The following is an 18,152-nucleotide window of genomic DNA, read 5'->3' on the forward strand; positions in this document are numbered from 1 at the left end:
CCTTGAGTATTTAAAAAGATTTACACAAATTTTCCAAGAATTTAAGTAAATAATTTTGTGCTTTTTGATGTGCTATAGTGTAGCACAGTGGTATACCTATTCTAGTGACAATCCCAGTGACTTGGGAGGATGAGGCAAGAGGAATTCAAGTTTGAGGCCAGCCTTAGAAACTTAGTGAGGCCCTAAGCAACCTAATGACTCTCTCTCAAAATAAAAAATAAAAGGGTTAAGGACGTCGCTGAACAGAAAAGGTGACCTGAGTTAAATTCCCAGTGCCACCAAAAAAACCTTCAAAATATATATATGTATATATACACACACATTACACACACACACACACACACACACACACACACACACACATCCAAATACACAAGAAAGAACACGTTGTCTGTTGGAGAAAATGCCACAACTAGCAGTGGAAATAAAAAAAAATAAGGTTTAGGTTCAGAAACTACTATGGCTGCTTAGAAGAGGTCAAATATCAATTTGAGTAAAGTGATTTGGTGTTTTAGGCTGCAGATATCATGAAATGGGAAAAGTGGACAGAGGGTTGGTACAATGAAATGTTAAGTTGTAGTCTAACAGTTTTCCTTCGCAAAGGTTTCCACTTGCATTCAATTTGAAAACTTTTAAGTTGGTGAGAGTTTTAGGTACAGATCTCAGTCATTCTAATCAGCTTTATGCAAACATTTTCAGGCAGCAAGTTTATGAATGAGGTGAACTTCCCTTTCAAATGAGTTTGGTCAGGTATGAAGGGCCCCCTAACTGCTAGCAGTCTGCTCTTGTAGGGATGGGTAGTGGTGTGGCAGTGAGTCTGGCTCAAAGGCACATTTGCATATTTTCTGTGTATCCAGCCTCCCCCTCTTGTAAATAGTAGAAATAGCATGACATAATCTTCCAATCTTACATCTTCCTTTGTTAGCTTTGGGAAAAGTCTAAAAAAAAAAAAAAAAAAAGGAATGAAAGTCCAGGTTGTAAAATAATCTAAAAATAATAAGCACAATAACAATAAAGCAAAAATAACAAGTCTTCCTCCTCCTGTATCTCTCAATAGTGTTAAAAATTTCTATGGTCCAGATGTGGTGGGGCATGCCTGTAATCCCAGTGGCTTGGGAGGCTAAGGCAGGGGATCACAGGTTCAAAGCCAGCCTCAGCAACTTAGCGAGGTCTTAAACAACATAGTGAGACCCTGTTTCTAAATAAAAACATAAAAAAGGTCTGGGGATGTGGCTTAGTGGTTGGGCATCCCTGGGTTCAATCCCCGGCACCAAAAACAAAACAAAACAAAACAAAACAAAACTTTAAGAGGAAAGTAATTTATAAAAAAAAAAAAAAAAAAAAAAAAAAAGACACATAAAAACATAACTATTGCATACATAACTAGAGTATCATGGGGTGTGTCAATACAGAGGAAAGTACTTTTTGAGACCCTTTTTGGTACCCTTAAGGCTTCCCTGGTATTAATGAGGAGTAATACTTTCACTTATTGGTTTCCTCAGGAAACATTTATAGAATAGGAGACAGATGGGAAACCGGTCAGAGCAATTGTGTTTGTACATCAATACCAATGATAAAGATTTCTTAGGTATCCATTAAAACTGGTCCAACAGATCATCTACTGGTTTGCTTCCTCTATTTCCATTATTATACTTCCTTAAGAGCAAAAAAGCACAATTTATTTAAGATGACTTATAGTTCTCATGATTCTCTAATTTTCTCAATTTTTATTCTTAGTTAAGTTTCAAGGTGGCAAATTTCATACTTCATGAACTTCACAAATGCTAACTAAGCCAAATCTTCATAGCAGCAGCAGACACATGAGAAGCAAAAGAAAATGCTGTTTGTCCTGAGGTACTTTGGCAGCTTTAGAAATATTTTATTAACTTAATTTATAATGTATAAGTTGCCTTCTTCAAAATATGATGTGAAATGGCTTATTGGCCATATTGCATTTCAAGCTGTGATGATAGGATTAGTGAGAAGTGGCATGAGGAAGCCTCCCTGGCTCTCACCTGTCACCTTTATCCCCTTGGCTTTCAGTACTTGCTCTAGTCCGGAAACAGGTACTACAGTCATGACAGTGTGCAGATAAAGGCTGAAATCTGGCTACTGCTCTACCTATTATAGAATTTGACTCCCTAGTGTCTGGAACTTATCCCAGGTTTAAAAATAGACTTTGGTTTCTTTTATCCATTTTATCAAGCAAATGAATATAAATCAGATGAAATGTAAGAAGTTGAGGACCTCCTCCCTCTGGCATTTAACTAGAGGATGGTAGGTGATGAATCATGTATACATTAGGATCAAAATCAAGTGTGCTGCTTTTGTCCCTTAAAACTCAGGGAGGCAGTTGAAACCAGAAGGGTCTGATGAGTTTCCTTGTTATACTGAATCCCCAGGGGACTTTTTCCTTTTTTGAGGAGATAAAAAGAAATGACTAACATAAAGTCTCAGAACTTCAAAAAAGCTTTCATTTGAGATGGTTTCTAAATTTACGAATGGGCAGAATCATATTAGAATTTAAACTTTCTTTTTGGCCTTATGTTAACATTCTTCCCTACTGGCTATAAAATAAGTAAAGGAGTCAGGAGTGGTGGTGCACACCTGTAATCCCAGCTACTTTGGAGGCTGAAGCAGGAGGATCATAAAGTGATGCCAGCCTGGAAAACTTAGTGAGACCTTGTCTCAAAATAAAAAATAGGGATGAGGATGTAGCTCAGTAACAGAGCATCCCTGGGCTCAATCTGCAGTTAAACCCTGCCTCCCTCCCACACACAAATAAGTAAATGATGGGGGTTTCAGGCGAAAAATAAGCAGCACAGGGAAACACCTGACTCTGAGAAAAAGGCTGTGGTGCTGCAGTCTGCTCTCATGTCCTTCTTTGTCTGGAATGTTCTGCCCATTCCCCTCTTCTGACAAAGCCCTACTCATCCTGCATTATCCAGCTCAAATGTCACCTTGTTCCTGAAATGTCACTCCCTTCCTCTCTTTCCTTCCCATTAGAATTAATCACTCCCTATAAATTGGTCTAACCTTTCAGGAAGGCAATCGACAACATGTGTCAAAACTTTAAAAATATTTGCTTCTGGTAATCTTCATTAGGAAATAATGTGAAATGCAGACACAGACTAATATATAAAAATAGTAACTGCAGTATTAATAATAATGAAAAATAAGGAACCATACACAGCCAACAGTGGGGGAGAAGTGGTTGATGACTGTCACATATCCTTAAGTTGAGGAATTCATGGGAGAGGCAGAGCAGTGTTTGAACTGATAGATGCTTTATTAGTCATACAGTTTCCTCATCAGTCAAATGGGAATTGTGTAAGGTTATCTTGTAACTATCACACAGTAGTTACTCAACACATAGTAGTTACTGCTATTACTATTAAAATGCAACCATTAAGCTGACGTTTAAAAAATATTATTAGTTTTCTGAGAAAATGCTTATGATATACTATTTAAAAAGTGGAGTAAAATATATTTGCATTTCCACTCATAAACACAGGCACACAGAAAAATAGGATTAGGGGATTTGGGAGAAGTGATCAAAGACATAGGTCATGAATGCAATCTGCTATTTTGTTCTTAAAAGGGGTATATTTGTGCATGCTTTAAAAATTTTTAAAAATCCCCACAAAGCAAGTTACATAACCAATTTGATTACACATATGTAAATTTATGTGTTAAAAAATCAGAGGAAAAACCCCAAAATAACAATGGTAGGATTATGGTATGGGTATTTTTTTTCTCTTTTAATTCTCAAATTTCTTATAATTAAATTAAATTAGTTTTATTCAATTTTGCAAAACATTTATGGTGATCACTAATTTAGTGATAAGATTTGAAGGAGGCATGGAAAAGGATCATTTAAAAAAGGGTCTGGCAGATTAAACTAAAGGATTTATCTTTAATCCTGAAGACAAGATGGGCAGTAATTGGAAAGGTTTTCCTAGGAGCTAGGAGACTGGATTGGTAATAGTTAAGAATGGAAGTAGGGATATTAGTTAGGAGGCAACTGGGTTTAACAGATAATGGTGACAGGGACCAGGATAGCAGTGCTGAGTAGAGAGTAAAAGATGAGTAGATTCAAGGTATTTTTCTGAGTAGTACTAATAGAACTTGAACACTGAGTGAATATGAGAGGGAAGGAAAGGAAAAAAAAAACCCAGGAAGTTGGTTTTTGTTTTTGTTTTTTTTTTCCCTTGTTGAAAGTCTGTTCAAGTTTTGGTGTCAAACTACGCCAGTAAACTACTGTTCATTATCAGAAGAAATACATCCCTAATATGAAAATCTAAAATTCAAAATGCTCAAAAAATGATGCCAAAAGTGGAAATTTCTACACCATAAAACTCTGTTTCATGCCCAAGTTAAAAATACTGAAGAGCTGGGTGCAATGGCACACCTGTATACCAGAGGCTCAGAAGGCTGAGGCATGAGGATCATGAGTTCAAAGCCAGCCTCAGCAAAAGCAAGGTGCAAAGCAACTCAGTGAGACCCTGTCTCTAAATAAAATACAAAATAGGGTTGGGGATGTGGCTCAGTTCAATCCCCAGTACCACCCCCCCCCCCAAATTGTATAAATTATCTGCAAGCTTCATTTATAAGTTGTATATGAAAAATAAATGAATTTTGTGTTTAGACTTTGATCCCATCCCCAAGATATCTCTTTATGTATATGCAAAAATTCCAAGATCTGAAAAAAAATCCCAAATCCACAACAATTCCAGTCCTAAACATTTTGGATAAGAGATACTCAACTTATTACAGGCTCTGAATTATTTTAGGTAAGCAATGTAGCACCATTTCATTATAGTCTTATAACAATTCTTTGTAGTGAAACTATAATTTCCACTTCATAGGGAGGAAAGTTGGGGCTTAGGGAGGTAGAATATCTTGCCCAAGGTCACCCATGTAATAAGAGTACTGGAAAGTGCTGGGGCTGTGGTGGAGCACTTGCCTGGCACATATGAGGCACTGGATTCAGTCCTCAGCACCGCATAGAAGTAATAAAAAATGAAGATATTGTGTCCATCTACAACTGAAAAAAAAAAAAAAAAAGAAAAGAAAAGAGTACTGGGTTTCAAACCTAGCTCTGAATGATTATTGAACGTCTATGCTCAAACCACTAGTACCCTGACTCCCAATCCACTGGAAGGTAATATTAATCCATTGATAGATAAATGGACTGCTGGAGGTGGAACCTTACACCTCCTGCTAGGAGCTAAGCAGCTGTCTTCCTCCACATACTTCCACCATGATGTTCTGCCTTACCTCAAGCCCAGAACAGTGGAGTTGGCTGACCATAAACTGAGACCTCTGAAACCACAAGCCCCAAATAAACCTTTCCTCTTTTAAGTTGTTCTTGTCAGGTATTTTGGTCACAACAAAGAAAAGTTGACTAACAGGAAAAGAGCTGCAGAGGAAGAGAACTCCTGAGATCAGCAGAGGGTTCCCCTCAAGCATTCAGAAGATTATTAATTATGTATGTGGGTGAAGAAAAGTGGTTGAGGCCAGGGAAATAACCATATCAAATGATTTAAAGGAACAGCTACCCATGTTCACACACCAGGAACAGAGATATTTCTTACCAGCCAGCCAGAAGAGCCTCAAAATTCATAATATGATAGGTAGAGTTCTCAAACTTCTCTTGCATTAGAGGTAGGATTAATTTGCTACAGAATTAATGCTGATTTGATCCCACCTAAATCTTAAGAGCAAGATTTGGAAAATCCAAACTATCTCCAAGTAAACTAACTGTGTCCCAGAAAAAAGTTCAAGATTATTTGGGTGCCATCACTGGTCTGTCACAGTCTTGCAGCAAGCCAGCAGGTGAGTCAGGTTGCTTGCATCACAGAGGTAGCAGGCGGGCACCTAATCCGCCTGCCTTGTGGAGCTAGGTGGCAGGCAGTCAAGTCGCCCAACTACCAGACCAAAGACAGATATCATCACTGAGTGACCTCACCTGACACCTGCACCGGGGTCGGGTGTCATTACTGAGTGACCCGCCCGACCACCACACAGAGGTCAGTAGCCATCGCGGAGCAAACCAGCAGATGAGCCAGCCCACCTGCATTGCGGAGCTAGCCAGAGGCTTCTTTATCGGCTGGTGCAGGCATTTTGAATTATTACCGAGGGTGTGGCCATCATCATTGGAAGGGCAGCTCCCTTCCTGAGACACCTACAGGAGGCTAGAGGACCTTTGATAAGACCCAGGAGCCAAGAAGAGGAGGTACTGAGAGACTCGGGACCAACTCAGAGCCACCGGTTGAGTCTCTCACACTGAACATGGTCCCTGGATGGGGCAGTAGTCCCAAAACGCAGGGAACTTCGTGGAGTAGAGTGGCCCAGTGAGATGCCCCCGCTGGAGCCGAGAACCCAGTCAACCGGGAGCATTGTAGAGGAGGGCCGCACAGAGAGAGGCTTCGATGCAGAGTGAAGGTCTGAGGCCCAGGCTGTAGCTCTGGTCCCCAGGGAATGTAGCAGAGGAGGCCTGCTCAGCGAAAGAGTCCCTCGCAGAGCCAGGTTCCCCAGCCCAGGAAGTAGGTCAGGACCCCTGGGAACATTGCAGAGGAGGGCTGCCCAGTCCAGGTGGTAGTTCTGGACCAAAGGGAACTCTCAGAGGAGAGCTGCCCAGCAAAACTTCCCCACCAGGTGAGTCTTCCCCACTGGGCGAGGCTTTCCCACCAGGGCAGTAGAACCAGAGACAGGCCCAGATCAGACGTGCCCCGGTCTGCAGTCTAATCCCCCTTTCGCTGACCATCAGTCAACAAGTGGAGGCACCTCTGCCCACTGACAGGAAATATACCCCACCTGAAGGTTACCACCCCTAGAGGGGCAGCTTCCTTGTGTATCACATTATCAAGTTCCTCCAAGACTTCAGGCTACTGAAGGCTAAGAGGTGAGTTACTGGAAATCTACAGAGACAATATTAGTCAATAGAGGAAATCTGCAATATCTCAGAGTTTCACTACTAGAAGGATAGATACCTGAGTAATATGAGAAAACAAGGGAAGAAAATGTCCCAAACAAACCTAGATGGTACAGCAATAAAATCCAACGACAGCATGGCAGAAGAAATGTCAGAAAGGGAGTTCAGAATGTACATAATTAAAATGATCAGAGAAGCAAACTATGAAATCAAAGAGCAAATGCAGGCTTTGAATGATCGTACCACTCAACGATTAAAAGAGAAAACGCAGGAAGCAAAAGATCATTTCAATAAAGAGTTAGAGATACTGGAAAAAAAACAGACAGAAATCCTTGAAAGGAAGGAAACAATAAACCAAGTTAAAAACTCCATAGAAAGCATCAACAACAGACTAGATTCACTTAGAAGACAGAACCTCACACATTGAAGACAAAATATTTAACCCTGAAAACAAAGTTGACCAAACAGAGAAGATGGTAAGAAATCATGAACAGAATCTCCAAGAATTATGGGATATCACAAAAAGGCCAAATTTAAGAATTATTGGGATAGAGGAAGGCACAGAGAAACAAACCAAAGAAATGAACAATCTATTCAATGAAATAATATCAGAAAATTTCCCAAATCTGAAGAATGAAATGGAAAATCAAATACAAGAGTCTTATAGCCACATTATAATGAAAATACCTAACATACAAAATAAAGACAGAATTGTAAAGGCTGCGAGAGAAAAAAATCAAATTACATTCAGGGGGAAACTAATACGGATATCAGCAGATTTTTTCAACCCAGACCCTAAAAGCTAGAAGGGCCTGGAACACCATTTTTCAAGCTCTGAAAGAAAATGAATGCCAACCAAGAATCTTATACCCAGCAAAACTTACCTTGAGATTTGACGACGAAATAAAATCCTTCCATGATAAATAAAAGCTAAATGAATTTACAAAAAGAAAGCAGGCGCTACAGAACATTCTCAGCAAAATATTCCATGAGATAAAAAACAACGACGTAAATCAGCAAAGAGAGGAACTACCCTAAAGGAACAGCCAAATAAAGGAGAAACCAAGTCATGTCAAAAACAAAAAACAAAAACCAAAAAACAAAAAACAACAAAAATGACCAGGTATGCAAATCATATCTCAATAATAACCCTGAATGTTAATGGCCTGAACTCATCAATCAAAAGACATAGACTGGCAGATTGGATTAAAAAGAAAGATCTAACAATTTGCTGCCTGCAAGAGACTCATCTCATAGAAAGAGATACCCACAGACAAAAGGTGAAAGGATAGGAAAAAACATACCATGTACGTGGATACAGCAAAAAAGCCGGAATATCCATCCTAATATCAGATAATGTGAACTTCAAGCCAAAGTTAGTCAGAAGGGACAAAGAAGGACATTTCATACTGCTTAAGGGAAGCATAAATCAGCAAGACATAACAATCATAAATATCTATGCCCCAAACAGTGGCTCATCCATATACATCAAACAAATCCTTCTCAATTCCAGAAATCAAATAGACCACAACACAATAATACTACGTGACTTTAACACACCTCTCTCACCACTGGATAGATCTTCCAAACAAAAATTGAACAAAGAAACCATAGATCTCAATAACACAATCAATAATTTAGACTTAACGGACATTTATAGAATATACCATCCAACCAAGAGCGAATACACTTTCTTCTCAGCAGCACATGGATCCTTCTCTAAAATAGACCATATTTTATGTCACAAAGCTACTGTTAGCAAGTACAAGAAGATAGAGATACTACCTTGTATTCTATCAGATCATAATGAATTGAAATTAGAAATAAATGACAGAGTAAAAAACAGAAACTACTCCAACATCTGGAGATTAAATAATACGCTATTGTATGATGAATGGTTAACAGAAGACATCAGGATGGGAAATTAAAGAATTCTTAGAGGTAAACGAGAACAAAGATACATCATATCAAAATCTCTGGGACACTATGAAAGCAGTACTTAGAGGAATATTTATTTCATGGAGCGCATTCAATAAAAGAAGAAAAAAATCAACAAACAAATGACCTAACACTACAGCTTAAAGTCCTAGAAAAAAGAAGAACAGAGCAACACCAAAAGTAGTAGATGACAGGAAATAGTTAAAATCAGAGCTGAAATCAATGAAATTAAAATAAAAGGAACAATAAAAAAAATTGACAAAATAAATAGTTGGTTCTTTGAAAAAATAAACAAAATTGATAAACCCTCAGCCACATTAACAAAGAAAAGGAGAGAGAAAACTCAAATTACTAAAATTTGGAATGAACAAGGAAATATCACAACAGACACAAGTGAAATACAAAACATAATTAGAAACTATTTTGAAAATCTATACTCCAACAAAATTGAAAATCTCGAAGACATCAACAGGTTTCTAGAGACATCTGAATTAACTAAACTGAACCAGGAGGACATACACAATTTAAATAGATCAACTTCAAATAATGAAATAGAAGAAGTCATCAAAAGTCTACCAACAAAGAAAAGTCCGGGACCAGATGGGTTCTCAGCCAAGTTCTACAAAACCTTTAAAGAAGAGCTCATTCTAATACTTCTCAAAAGATTTCATGAAATAGAAGAGGAGGGAACCCTCCCAAACTCATTCTATGAAGCCAATATCACCCTGATACCTAAACCAGTCAGAGACACATTGAGGAAAGAAAATTTCAAACCAATATCCTTAATGAACATTGATGCAAAAATTCTCAACAAAATCTTAGCAAATCGCATACAAAAATATATTAAAAAGATAGTGCACCATGATCAAGTGGGTTTTATCCCAGGGATGCAAGGTTGGTTCAACATTCAGAAATCAATAAATGTAATTCACCATATCAACAGACTTAAATCAAGAATCACATGATTATTGCAATAGATGCAGAAAAAGCATTTGATAAAATACAGCACCCCTTCATGCTCAAAACACTAGAAAAATAGGGATAGTGGGAACATTCCTTAACATTGTAAAGGCCAGCTACGCTAAGCCCATGGCCAATATCACTCTAAATGGTGAAAAACTGAAAGCATTCCCCCTAAAAACTGGAACAAGTCAGGGATGCCCTCTTTCACCACTTCTATTCAACACTGTCCTCAAACTCTAGCCAGAGCAATTAGACAGACCAAGGAAATTAAAGGATACAAATAGGAAAAGAAGAACACAAATTATCCCTATTTGCTGATGACATGATTATATATTTAGAGGAACCTGGAAATTCCATGAGAAAACTTTTAGAACTCATAAGTGAATTCAGTAAAGTAGCAGGATATAAGATCAATGCTCATAAATCTAATGCATTTTTCTACATAAGTGATGAATCTTCAGAAAGAGAAGTTAGGAAAACTACCCCATTCACAATAGCTTCAAAAAAAAAAATAAAATACTTGGGACATCAATCTAACAAAAAAGGTGAAAGACCTCTACAATGAGAACTACAGAACACTAAAGAAAGAAATTAAAGAAAACCTTAGAAGATGGACAGATCTCACATGTTCTTGGATAGGCAGAATTAATATTGTCAAAATGGCCATACTACCAAAAGTGCTCTACAGATTCAATGCAATTCCAATTAAAATCCCAATGATGTACCTTACGGAAATAGAGCAAGCAATTATGAAATTCATCTGGAAGGATAAGAAACCCAGAATAGCAAAAGCAATCCTCAGTAGAAAGAGCAAAGCAGGGGGTATTGCAATACCAGATCTTCAACTCTATTACAAAGCAATAGTAACAAAAACGGCATGGTATTGGTACCAAAATAGACGGGTAGATCAATGGTACAGAATAGAGGACATGGACACAAACCCAAGTAAATACAATTTTCTCATACTAGACAAAGGTGCCAAAAATATGCAATGGAGAAAAGATAACCTCTTCAACAATGGTGCTGGGAAAACTGGAAACCCATATGCAACAGAATGAAACTAAACCCCTATCTCTCACCCTGCACAAAACTCAACTGAAAATGGATCAAGGACCTTGGAATCACACCAGAGACCCTGTTTATAGAAGAAAAAGTAGGTCCAAATCTTCAACATGTCGGCTTAGGATCAGACTTCCTTAACAGGACTCTCAAAGCACAAGAAATAAAAGCAAGAATCAACAACTGGGATAGATTCAAACTAAAAAGCTTTCTCTTGGCAAAGGAAACTATCAGCAATGTGAAGAGAGAACCTACAGATTGGGAGAAAATCTTTGCCACTCATACTTCAGATAGAGCACTAATTTCCAGAATATATAAAGAACTCAAAAAACTCTACACCAAGGATACAAATAACCCAATCAACAAATGGGCTAAGGAAATGAACAGACACTTCACAGAAGATCTATAAGCAATCAACAGATATATGAAAAAATGTTCAACATCTCTAGTAATAAGAGAAATGCAAATCAAAACTACCCTAAGATTCCATCTCACCCCAATTAGAATGGCGATTATCAAGAATACAAGCAGCAATAGGTGTTGAAGAGGATGTGGGGGAAATAGTACACTCATACATTGCTGGTGAGGCTGCAAATTAGTGCAGGCACTCTGGAAAGCAATGTGGAGATTCCTTAGAAAACTTGGAATGGAAACACCATTTGACCCAGCTATCCCACTCCTTGGCCTATACCCAAAGGACTTAAAATCAGCATGCTACAGAGATACAGCCACTTCAATGTACAGAGGGAAAAGAGGGGTGGGAGAGGTGGGGGGAAGGAAAAAAATAACAGAATGAATCAAAAACTATTACCCTAGGTAAATGTATGATTACAGAAATGGTATGCCTCTACTTCATGTACAAAGAGAGAAACAAGTATCCCATTTGTTTACAATAAAAATAAATTAAAAAAAATAAAATTAACCAGTACCCAATATGATAAAATTCATGATGCCTGGTATCCAGTCTAAAAATTACCAGGGCTGATCATGATGGTGCATGCCTATAATCCCAGCTATTCAGGAGGCTGAGGCAGGAGGATCACATGTTTAAGGCCAGCTGAGGCAACTTAGTGAGACCTTTCTTAAAATTAAAAAGGGTTGAGGATGTAACTCAGTGCAGAGTAGTTGCTTGGCATATGCTTGGCTCCCTGGATTCAATTCCCAGCACTGGAAAAAAAAAAAAAAAAAGCTAGACATGCAAAGAAGAAAAATATAACCCATATTGTGGATAAAAACCAATCAATGAAAACCCACTCAGAGTAGAGCTGAGCATGGTTGCTTGCATGGCTCAGGAGGCTGAGGCAGTAAAATTTCAAGTTCAAAGCCTTACTTAGTGATACTCTGTCTCAAAATAAAAAACATTAAAAAAGGGGCTGCACATGTGAGCTCAGTGGTTAAACATCTCAGGACACAAATGTAATTAGAATCAGCAGACAAGGACATTAAAGCAGCAATTTTAACTGTCTTCTATATGTTCAGAAACCTTGAGCAAAGATGGGAAATGAAAAGGATAAGTAGGGACATAAAAGATACAAGAAAGGAAATTTCATTTCTTCCTGAGATGAAAGGAAAATTTATGAAATAAAAATACACTGAATGATATTAATGGTATATTAAACACTGCAGAAGAAAAGATTGGTAAATTTAAGGAATAATTCTTGAACTTATTCAAAAGGAAACACAGAAAAAAAAAAAAAGACTAAAAAGAAAAAGAATAGGGTGTTGATGAGCTACAGGACATCTCCAAGCACTTAACATATATGGAATATATGTAATTATAGTTCCCAACGGAGGAACAGAAACAAACAACTATAAAGAGCTAATGCATGAAAGATTCCAAAAATTCATGAAAAGTAGAAATCTACAAATCTGAGAGTTCAATGAACTCCCCCACCACACAAGATATATAAGGAAAACTATACCAAAGCACATTGGGTTTGTTCAACCCAGCATTAAAGAGTAAATCTTAAAAGCAGCAAGGGATGGAGGTGAAGGGGTGATGGGAAGACATACTCTATAGAGGATCAAAGATGAAGATGACAAGAGACTTCTGTCTGAAACAATGCAAATGATGACAGTTAAAAAAAATCTTTCAAGCACTGATATTTAAAAATTGTCAACCTAAGATTTTTTAGCCAGTGAAAATATATTTTAAAAGCAAAAATGAAATTGTTTTTCAGACATAAAAAAGCTGAACCAGTTCATCACTAACAGAGCATTAAAATAACTGTTAGAGAAAATTCTTTAGGTAAAGGAAATATAACAAATGGTATCTGCACAAAGAACCAGAACAGCTTACAGGAAATGGAAAAAATCCCTGAAAAGATACAACTAACAAAGCTCACTAAAGAAGAAATAGCCCAAACTGCCCCATGTCAATTAAAGAAAGTGAAATTGCAATTAAGAAATTATTGGAAAATTGAAAAAGACTGAGTAGTTTACAATTCATTCAATTAGATAAAGAAATGAAAATAACATATCTTTTAAATACACATATAAAATCTCTTCAAATTTTAGCAAATCTAACTAAAAATATAAAAAGTGACAGTATATATACCATAGCCAAGTGGGATTTATTCCAGGAATGGAATAACATTTTAAAATCAATCAAGGTAATTTACCATAATAGCAAAATTAAAATAAAAAAAACATGGAAATATTTCAATTGATATGCAAAATACATCTGACAAAATTCAATGTCCATTATTATTGGCACCGAAAAAGTAAAAAATAAAAAAAGAAAGAAAGAAAAAAGGAAGGAAGGAAGAAAGAAGAAAAGAAAGAAAAATCCCTGTTAAAGTAGAAATAGAAGGGAAGTTCTTCAACTTTATGGGGTCATTTATGAAAAACCTATAGGTGGTAGTATATTTTATAAAGACAGACTGATCAGGAATGGGATAAAGGCCTACTCTCAGACTTCCTTTCAAGATTGTACGGGAGGTTTTAACAAGCTAGAAGCTGGACACAATGGTGCACACCTATAATGCCAGCTATTTGGGAGGCTGAAGCAGGAAGATTCCAAGTTCGAGGCCGACTTGGACAACTTAGTGAGACCCTATCTCAAAATAAAATAAAAAGGGCTGGTTCAGCACTTGCCTTGCATGTTCAAGGCCCTGGGTTCAGTTTCTAGTACTGAAAGGAAGGAAAAGAAAATAAACATAAGGCATCCAAATTGAGAAGGAAGAAACAAAACTGTCCTTGCAAATGGCATTATCTTCTATGTAGAAAATCTGATGGAATCTTCAAAAATGCTACCAGAGCTAAAAAGTAAATGTAGAAATATCTTAGGATACAAGATCAATATACACAAATACCAATTCTATATACTATCAATGAATAATCAAAAATTTCAGTAAAATATAATTTACGAAAGCATCTAGAAATATGATAAAATTAGGGATAAATTTTTTAAAAAATGAAAGACCTCTAGAGTAAAAACTATACAACATTGCTGAGAGATATTAAGGAAGACTTTAATAAATGGTGAGACATATTGTGTTCTACACGAAAACTCAGCATTGTTAATTAAGATGTCAATCTTTCCCAGATCTGTCTCCAAATTTAATGCAACCTCAAAATTCCAGCAAGTTTGTTTTTTTTCTGAAACTGACAAACTAATTAGAAAATTCAAATGGAACTGCAAAGACCTAGAATAGCCAAAACAACTTTGACAAGAACAAAGTTAGAGAACTAACATTACCTAATTTTAAGACTTATTATAAAATAATAGTTTAAAAGACCATGTGGTTCTCAGTAAATCAGGAGCTGAGGCAGGAGAAGCACAAGTTTGAGACCATCCTGGACAACTTAACAAGGCCCTGTCTTAAAATCAAATAAAAAGGGTTAGGGATGTAGTTCAGTGGTACAGCACCCTGGGGTTCAATCTTCAATATGGGGAAATGTGTGAATAGTGTGGTATTTGAGTAAAGATGGACAAATAGATCAGTGGAAGAGAACACAGACTAAAAATACATGCACCTATGTGACCAATTTCTTCTCAAGGAAAGTACAAAAAGATAGTTTATTAGTGAGAGGAAAGTCTTTTTAACAACACCTGAAAAATTGTGCAAAAAATAAGAAACTTCAATTTAAATCTCTTAATACAAACAAAAACTAACCCCATATAAACTACAGACCAACTTTAAAATCTGAACACTTAAAAAATTATGTAAGTCCATGATAAGATGTTCAATTTCACAAATGATTAGGGAAATATGCATTAAAACCACAATGAGAGGGGAGTGAAGGAAGGGGAGGGGTATGGGGTAGGAATGATAGTAGAATGAATCAGACATTATTACCCTATGTGCATATATGATTACCCAAATAGTGTTAACTCTACATCATGTGCAACCAGAAGAATGAGAAGTTATACTCCATTTATGTATGATGTGTCAAAATGCATTCTACTGTCATATATAACAAATTAGAACAAATTTTTAAAAACCTACAATGAAATACTATTACAAATTTAAATAAAATCGTAAAAATGACACTTAAAAAAATAAAATAAAAAATTCAAACACACACTACCATATCATCCAGGCATCCTACTCCTAGGTATTTAATGAAGAGATGAAAGCATATGTCTACATGAAGACATATGTAGTTTTTGTAATAACCAAGACAAAGTAGTTTTTGTAATAATCAAAACTTTTGATACACATGTGACCACAAGAATGAATTGTAAAAGAGTTGAGCTAAGTAAAATAATACAAAAAAAAAAGGATGTATACTTTATAATTCCACTTACACCAAATTCTAGAAAATTCAATCTAATCTATAACTACCAAAAGGGGGCTGTCTTGGGAGGGGTGGAAATTGATTGAAGAGGGATGGAACATACAGGTTACACAGAAATACAAAAAAAACACTGGAGGTAATGAATATGCTCATAATCTTGATTATGATTATTCCTTCACAGTGCCAAAAGACATCAAAATGTTGTTGAATTGAACCTCAATAAAGCTTTTAAAAATAGAACCAACAAAACTAGTATATTTAGACAACAGAAATCAATGTAGCAGTTTTAAAGATAAGGCTAATATATATTGAAGACCTCTAAGATATAATGTTAAGTGGAAAAAAAGTACTGTAAGTAATGTTTCCATTTGTGATTTTGTTTTTAACCAGAAAGGATATGATCCTCCTCCTCTAATGTATTACTTTAAAAAAAAAAATTACTTTAGTTTGTAGATGGACACAATACCTTAGTTTTATTTGTTTTTATGTGGTGCTGAGAGCTGAACCTACTGACTCACACATGCTAGTCAAGCACTCTACCACTGAGCTACAACCCCAGTCCCAATATATTACTTTTTAAAACAAATATACAATGACCTATTGATTCCAACTTTGGAGATCAGTCCTATAGTAACAATTCTGGAAATGTTAAAGGATAAATGTACAAAGCTATTCATCAATTATTATGTTAATGAAACAGCTTAATGAAAAAAGTTACAAAATACTACTTGTATTAGTATGTTTTTTTAATAAAGAAAACAATACCATAAAATGAACTCATTCTTTCTCTGAGAAATCTGAAAGTACATATGATGGTCAGTAATAATCACCTCTGGGTTCAGTTCTACATAGGGAGGTTGGGCAGATAGACCAAGGGAAAGGTTTGTGCAGGGGGACTTCCCTTCTAAGATTCTGAATTGCAGGAAGAATTTTGTGTAATAAGTATATATTTCCTTTTAAATTAAAAAAAAAAAAAAAAAAACTCAATGACAGTTTTAAAAAATGTAAATAAATGACATTTTTGGTGTTTAGGGTCCCCATTATAGATGTAGATGTGTGCTGGTTTTGCACAGAACTTGAGAAGATACACACCCTTTTCCGTGCTTCTGCTTTCTGGAAGCATTCATGCTGTATGAAAGTAGCTGCAGCAGAAATTCTGGCCGGCGGCGTGTGATCTGCATCAAGCATACTTACTGCTCGTTCCAGGGTCATCTCCATGTCCACATTCCTAGACAAACAGTCACAGATTCAGTGAGACTCTAAATGGCTCCCTCCTACCTATCCATCTGATCCTCCAGAGAAGACTCAGGGAGTATTGGGAAACACCTAGACTATCTGAGCCTTGATTTTTCTTCATACAAAGAAATCAGCACCTGAGATCAGATTCTAGTGGCAGAAATTCTTTCCACAGCTTGGCTCAGACTGGCCTCTGAAGAAGTTGTTGAAGAGATTCGTAACATGTACAAAAAAAATGGAACTTTTAAAGGTAAATATGTACAGTATGAAAACTATACCTGAAAAGTAACTTAATGACTCAATTAGACTGTTGAGATGGAATTTAAAAGAAATTTGTTCAAAGAAATAAAAATTATTTCTATTCTGGTAATGGCACATCTATGGTAGAATCATCTCCTTTCTCAAAGTGCTCAGTATCTTTAATTTCGCCCCAAAATAAGTTAGAAATAGAAGCTTTCTAAAATGCATGTAATAGTATATAAACAGTGGAAGCCCAAAAAACTGAGTTCTGGCTGGGTATGAGGGTACGTGCCTGTAATCCCAGTGACTCGGGAGGCCAAGGCAGGAGGATCACAAGTTGGGGACCAGCCTGGGCAACTTAGCAAGACCCTGTCTCAAAATAAAAAGTAAAAATTGTTGGCGACGTAGTACAGTGATATAGCATCCTGGGTTCAACAAAACCAAAAAAAACCCAAAACAAAACAACACACTGGGTTCTGTTTTGTTAAAGTAAGTCCTGCTGGTGTGACAGAATACATCAGGAAAGGTAATAATTAAATGTAATGATAGATAACTTTGTTCTTAAAACAATACTCATTCTGTTACCATTGGCCACTGAAACGATGTTAGTTTGTGCCTATCTCAGTGGCTTACTTTTGTCCTTTACCAGTTGCTGGTGATGATGAAGTCTGAAGTAGTTTGACACAGAAAGGCTCACTGATAGAGGACACATAAAATTGCTACTTATAAAATCATAACTCCCAAATGCCTCACAGCACTGTTTTTTCTCCCTTTTTATTTCTGCCTGGAGGGTGACTAGCTTAGTCTATTATCAGCATGGATGCTAGCAAATTAAGGCTCCTGTAGCACTGCCTTGGGTAAGTCTAACTCCCAATCTCAGAATCACGGCTGAATGAATGCCGTGAAAGGTAATCTAACCCTTCTTTGGCTTCAAAAGCTTTATATTTGTTTCATTCTGGGTAATGAGGACACCAAAGAAACCTGGAGAGGGTGTTTTCAAACCTTTGCTGGCAAGCAAACACAGTGAGTAAAAATC

General features: G+C 36.7%; 1 protein-coding gene across 1 annotated transcript in view; it reads right to left on the minus strand.

Annotated features, from left to right (window-relative positions):
* PKP2 (plakophilin 2) overlaps positions 1-18,152 on the minus strand; it is a 76,883-nt gene that overhangs the window by 36,873 nt on the left and 21,858 nt on the right. The window contains exon 4 of the mRNA XM_079139347.1: positions 16,733-16,868. Coding sequence (XP_078995473.1) covers positions 16,733-16,868 — 136 coding nt within the window. The remainder of the gene's footprint in view (positions 1-16,732; positions 16,869-18,152) is intronic.

The sequence above is a fragment of the Sciurus vulgaris genome (genome assembly GCF_902686455.1).
Source record: "Sciurus vulgaris genome assembly, chromosome: 5".
Classification (NCBI taxonomy): Eukaryota; Metazoa; Chordata; class Mammalia; order Rodentia; family Sciuridae; genus Sciurus; species Sciurus vulgaris.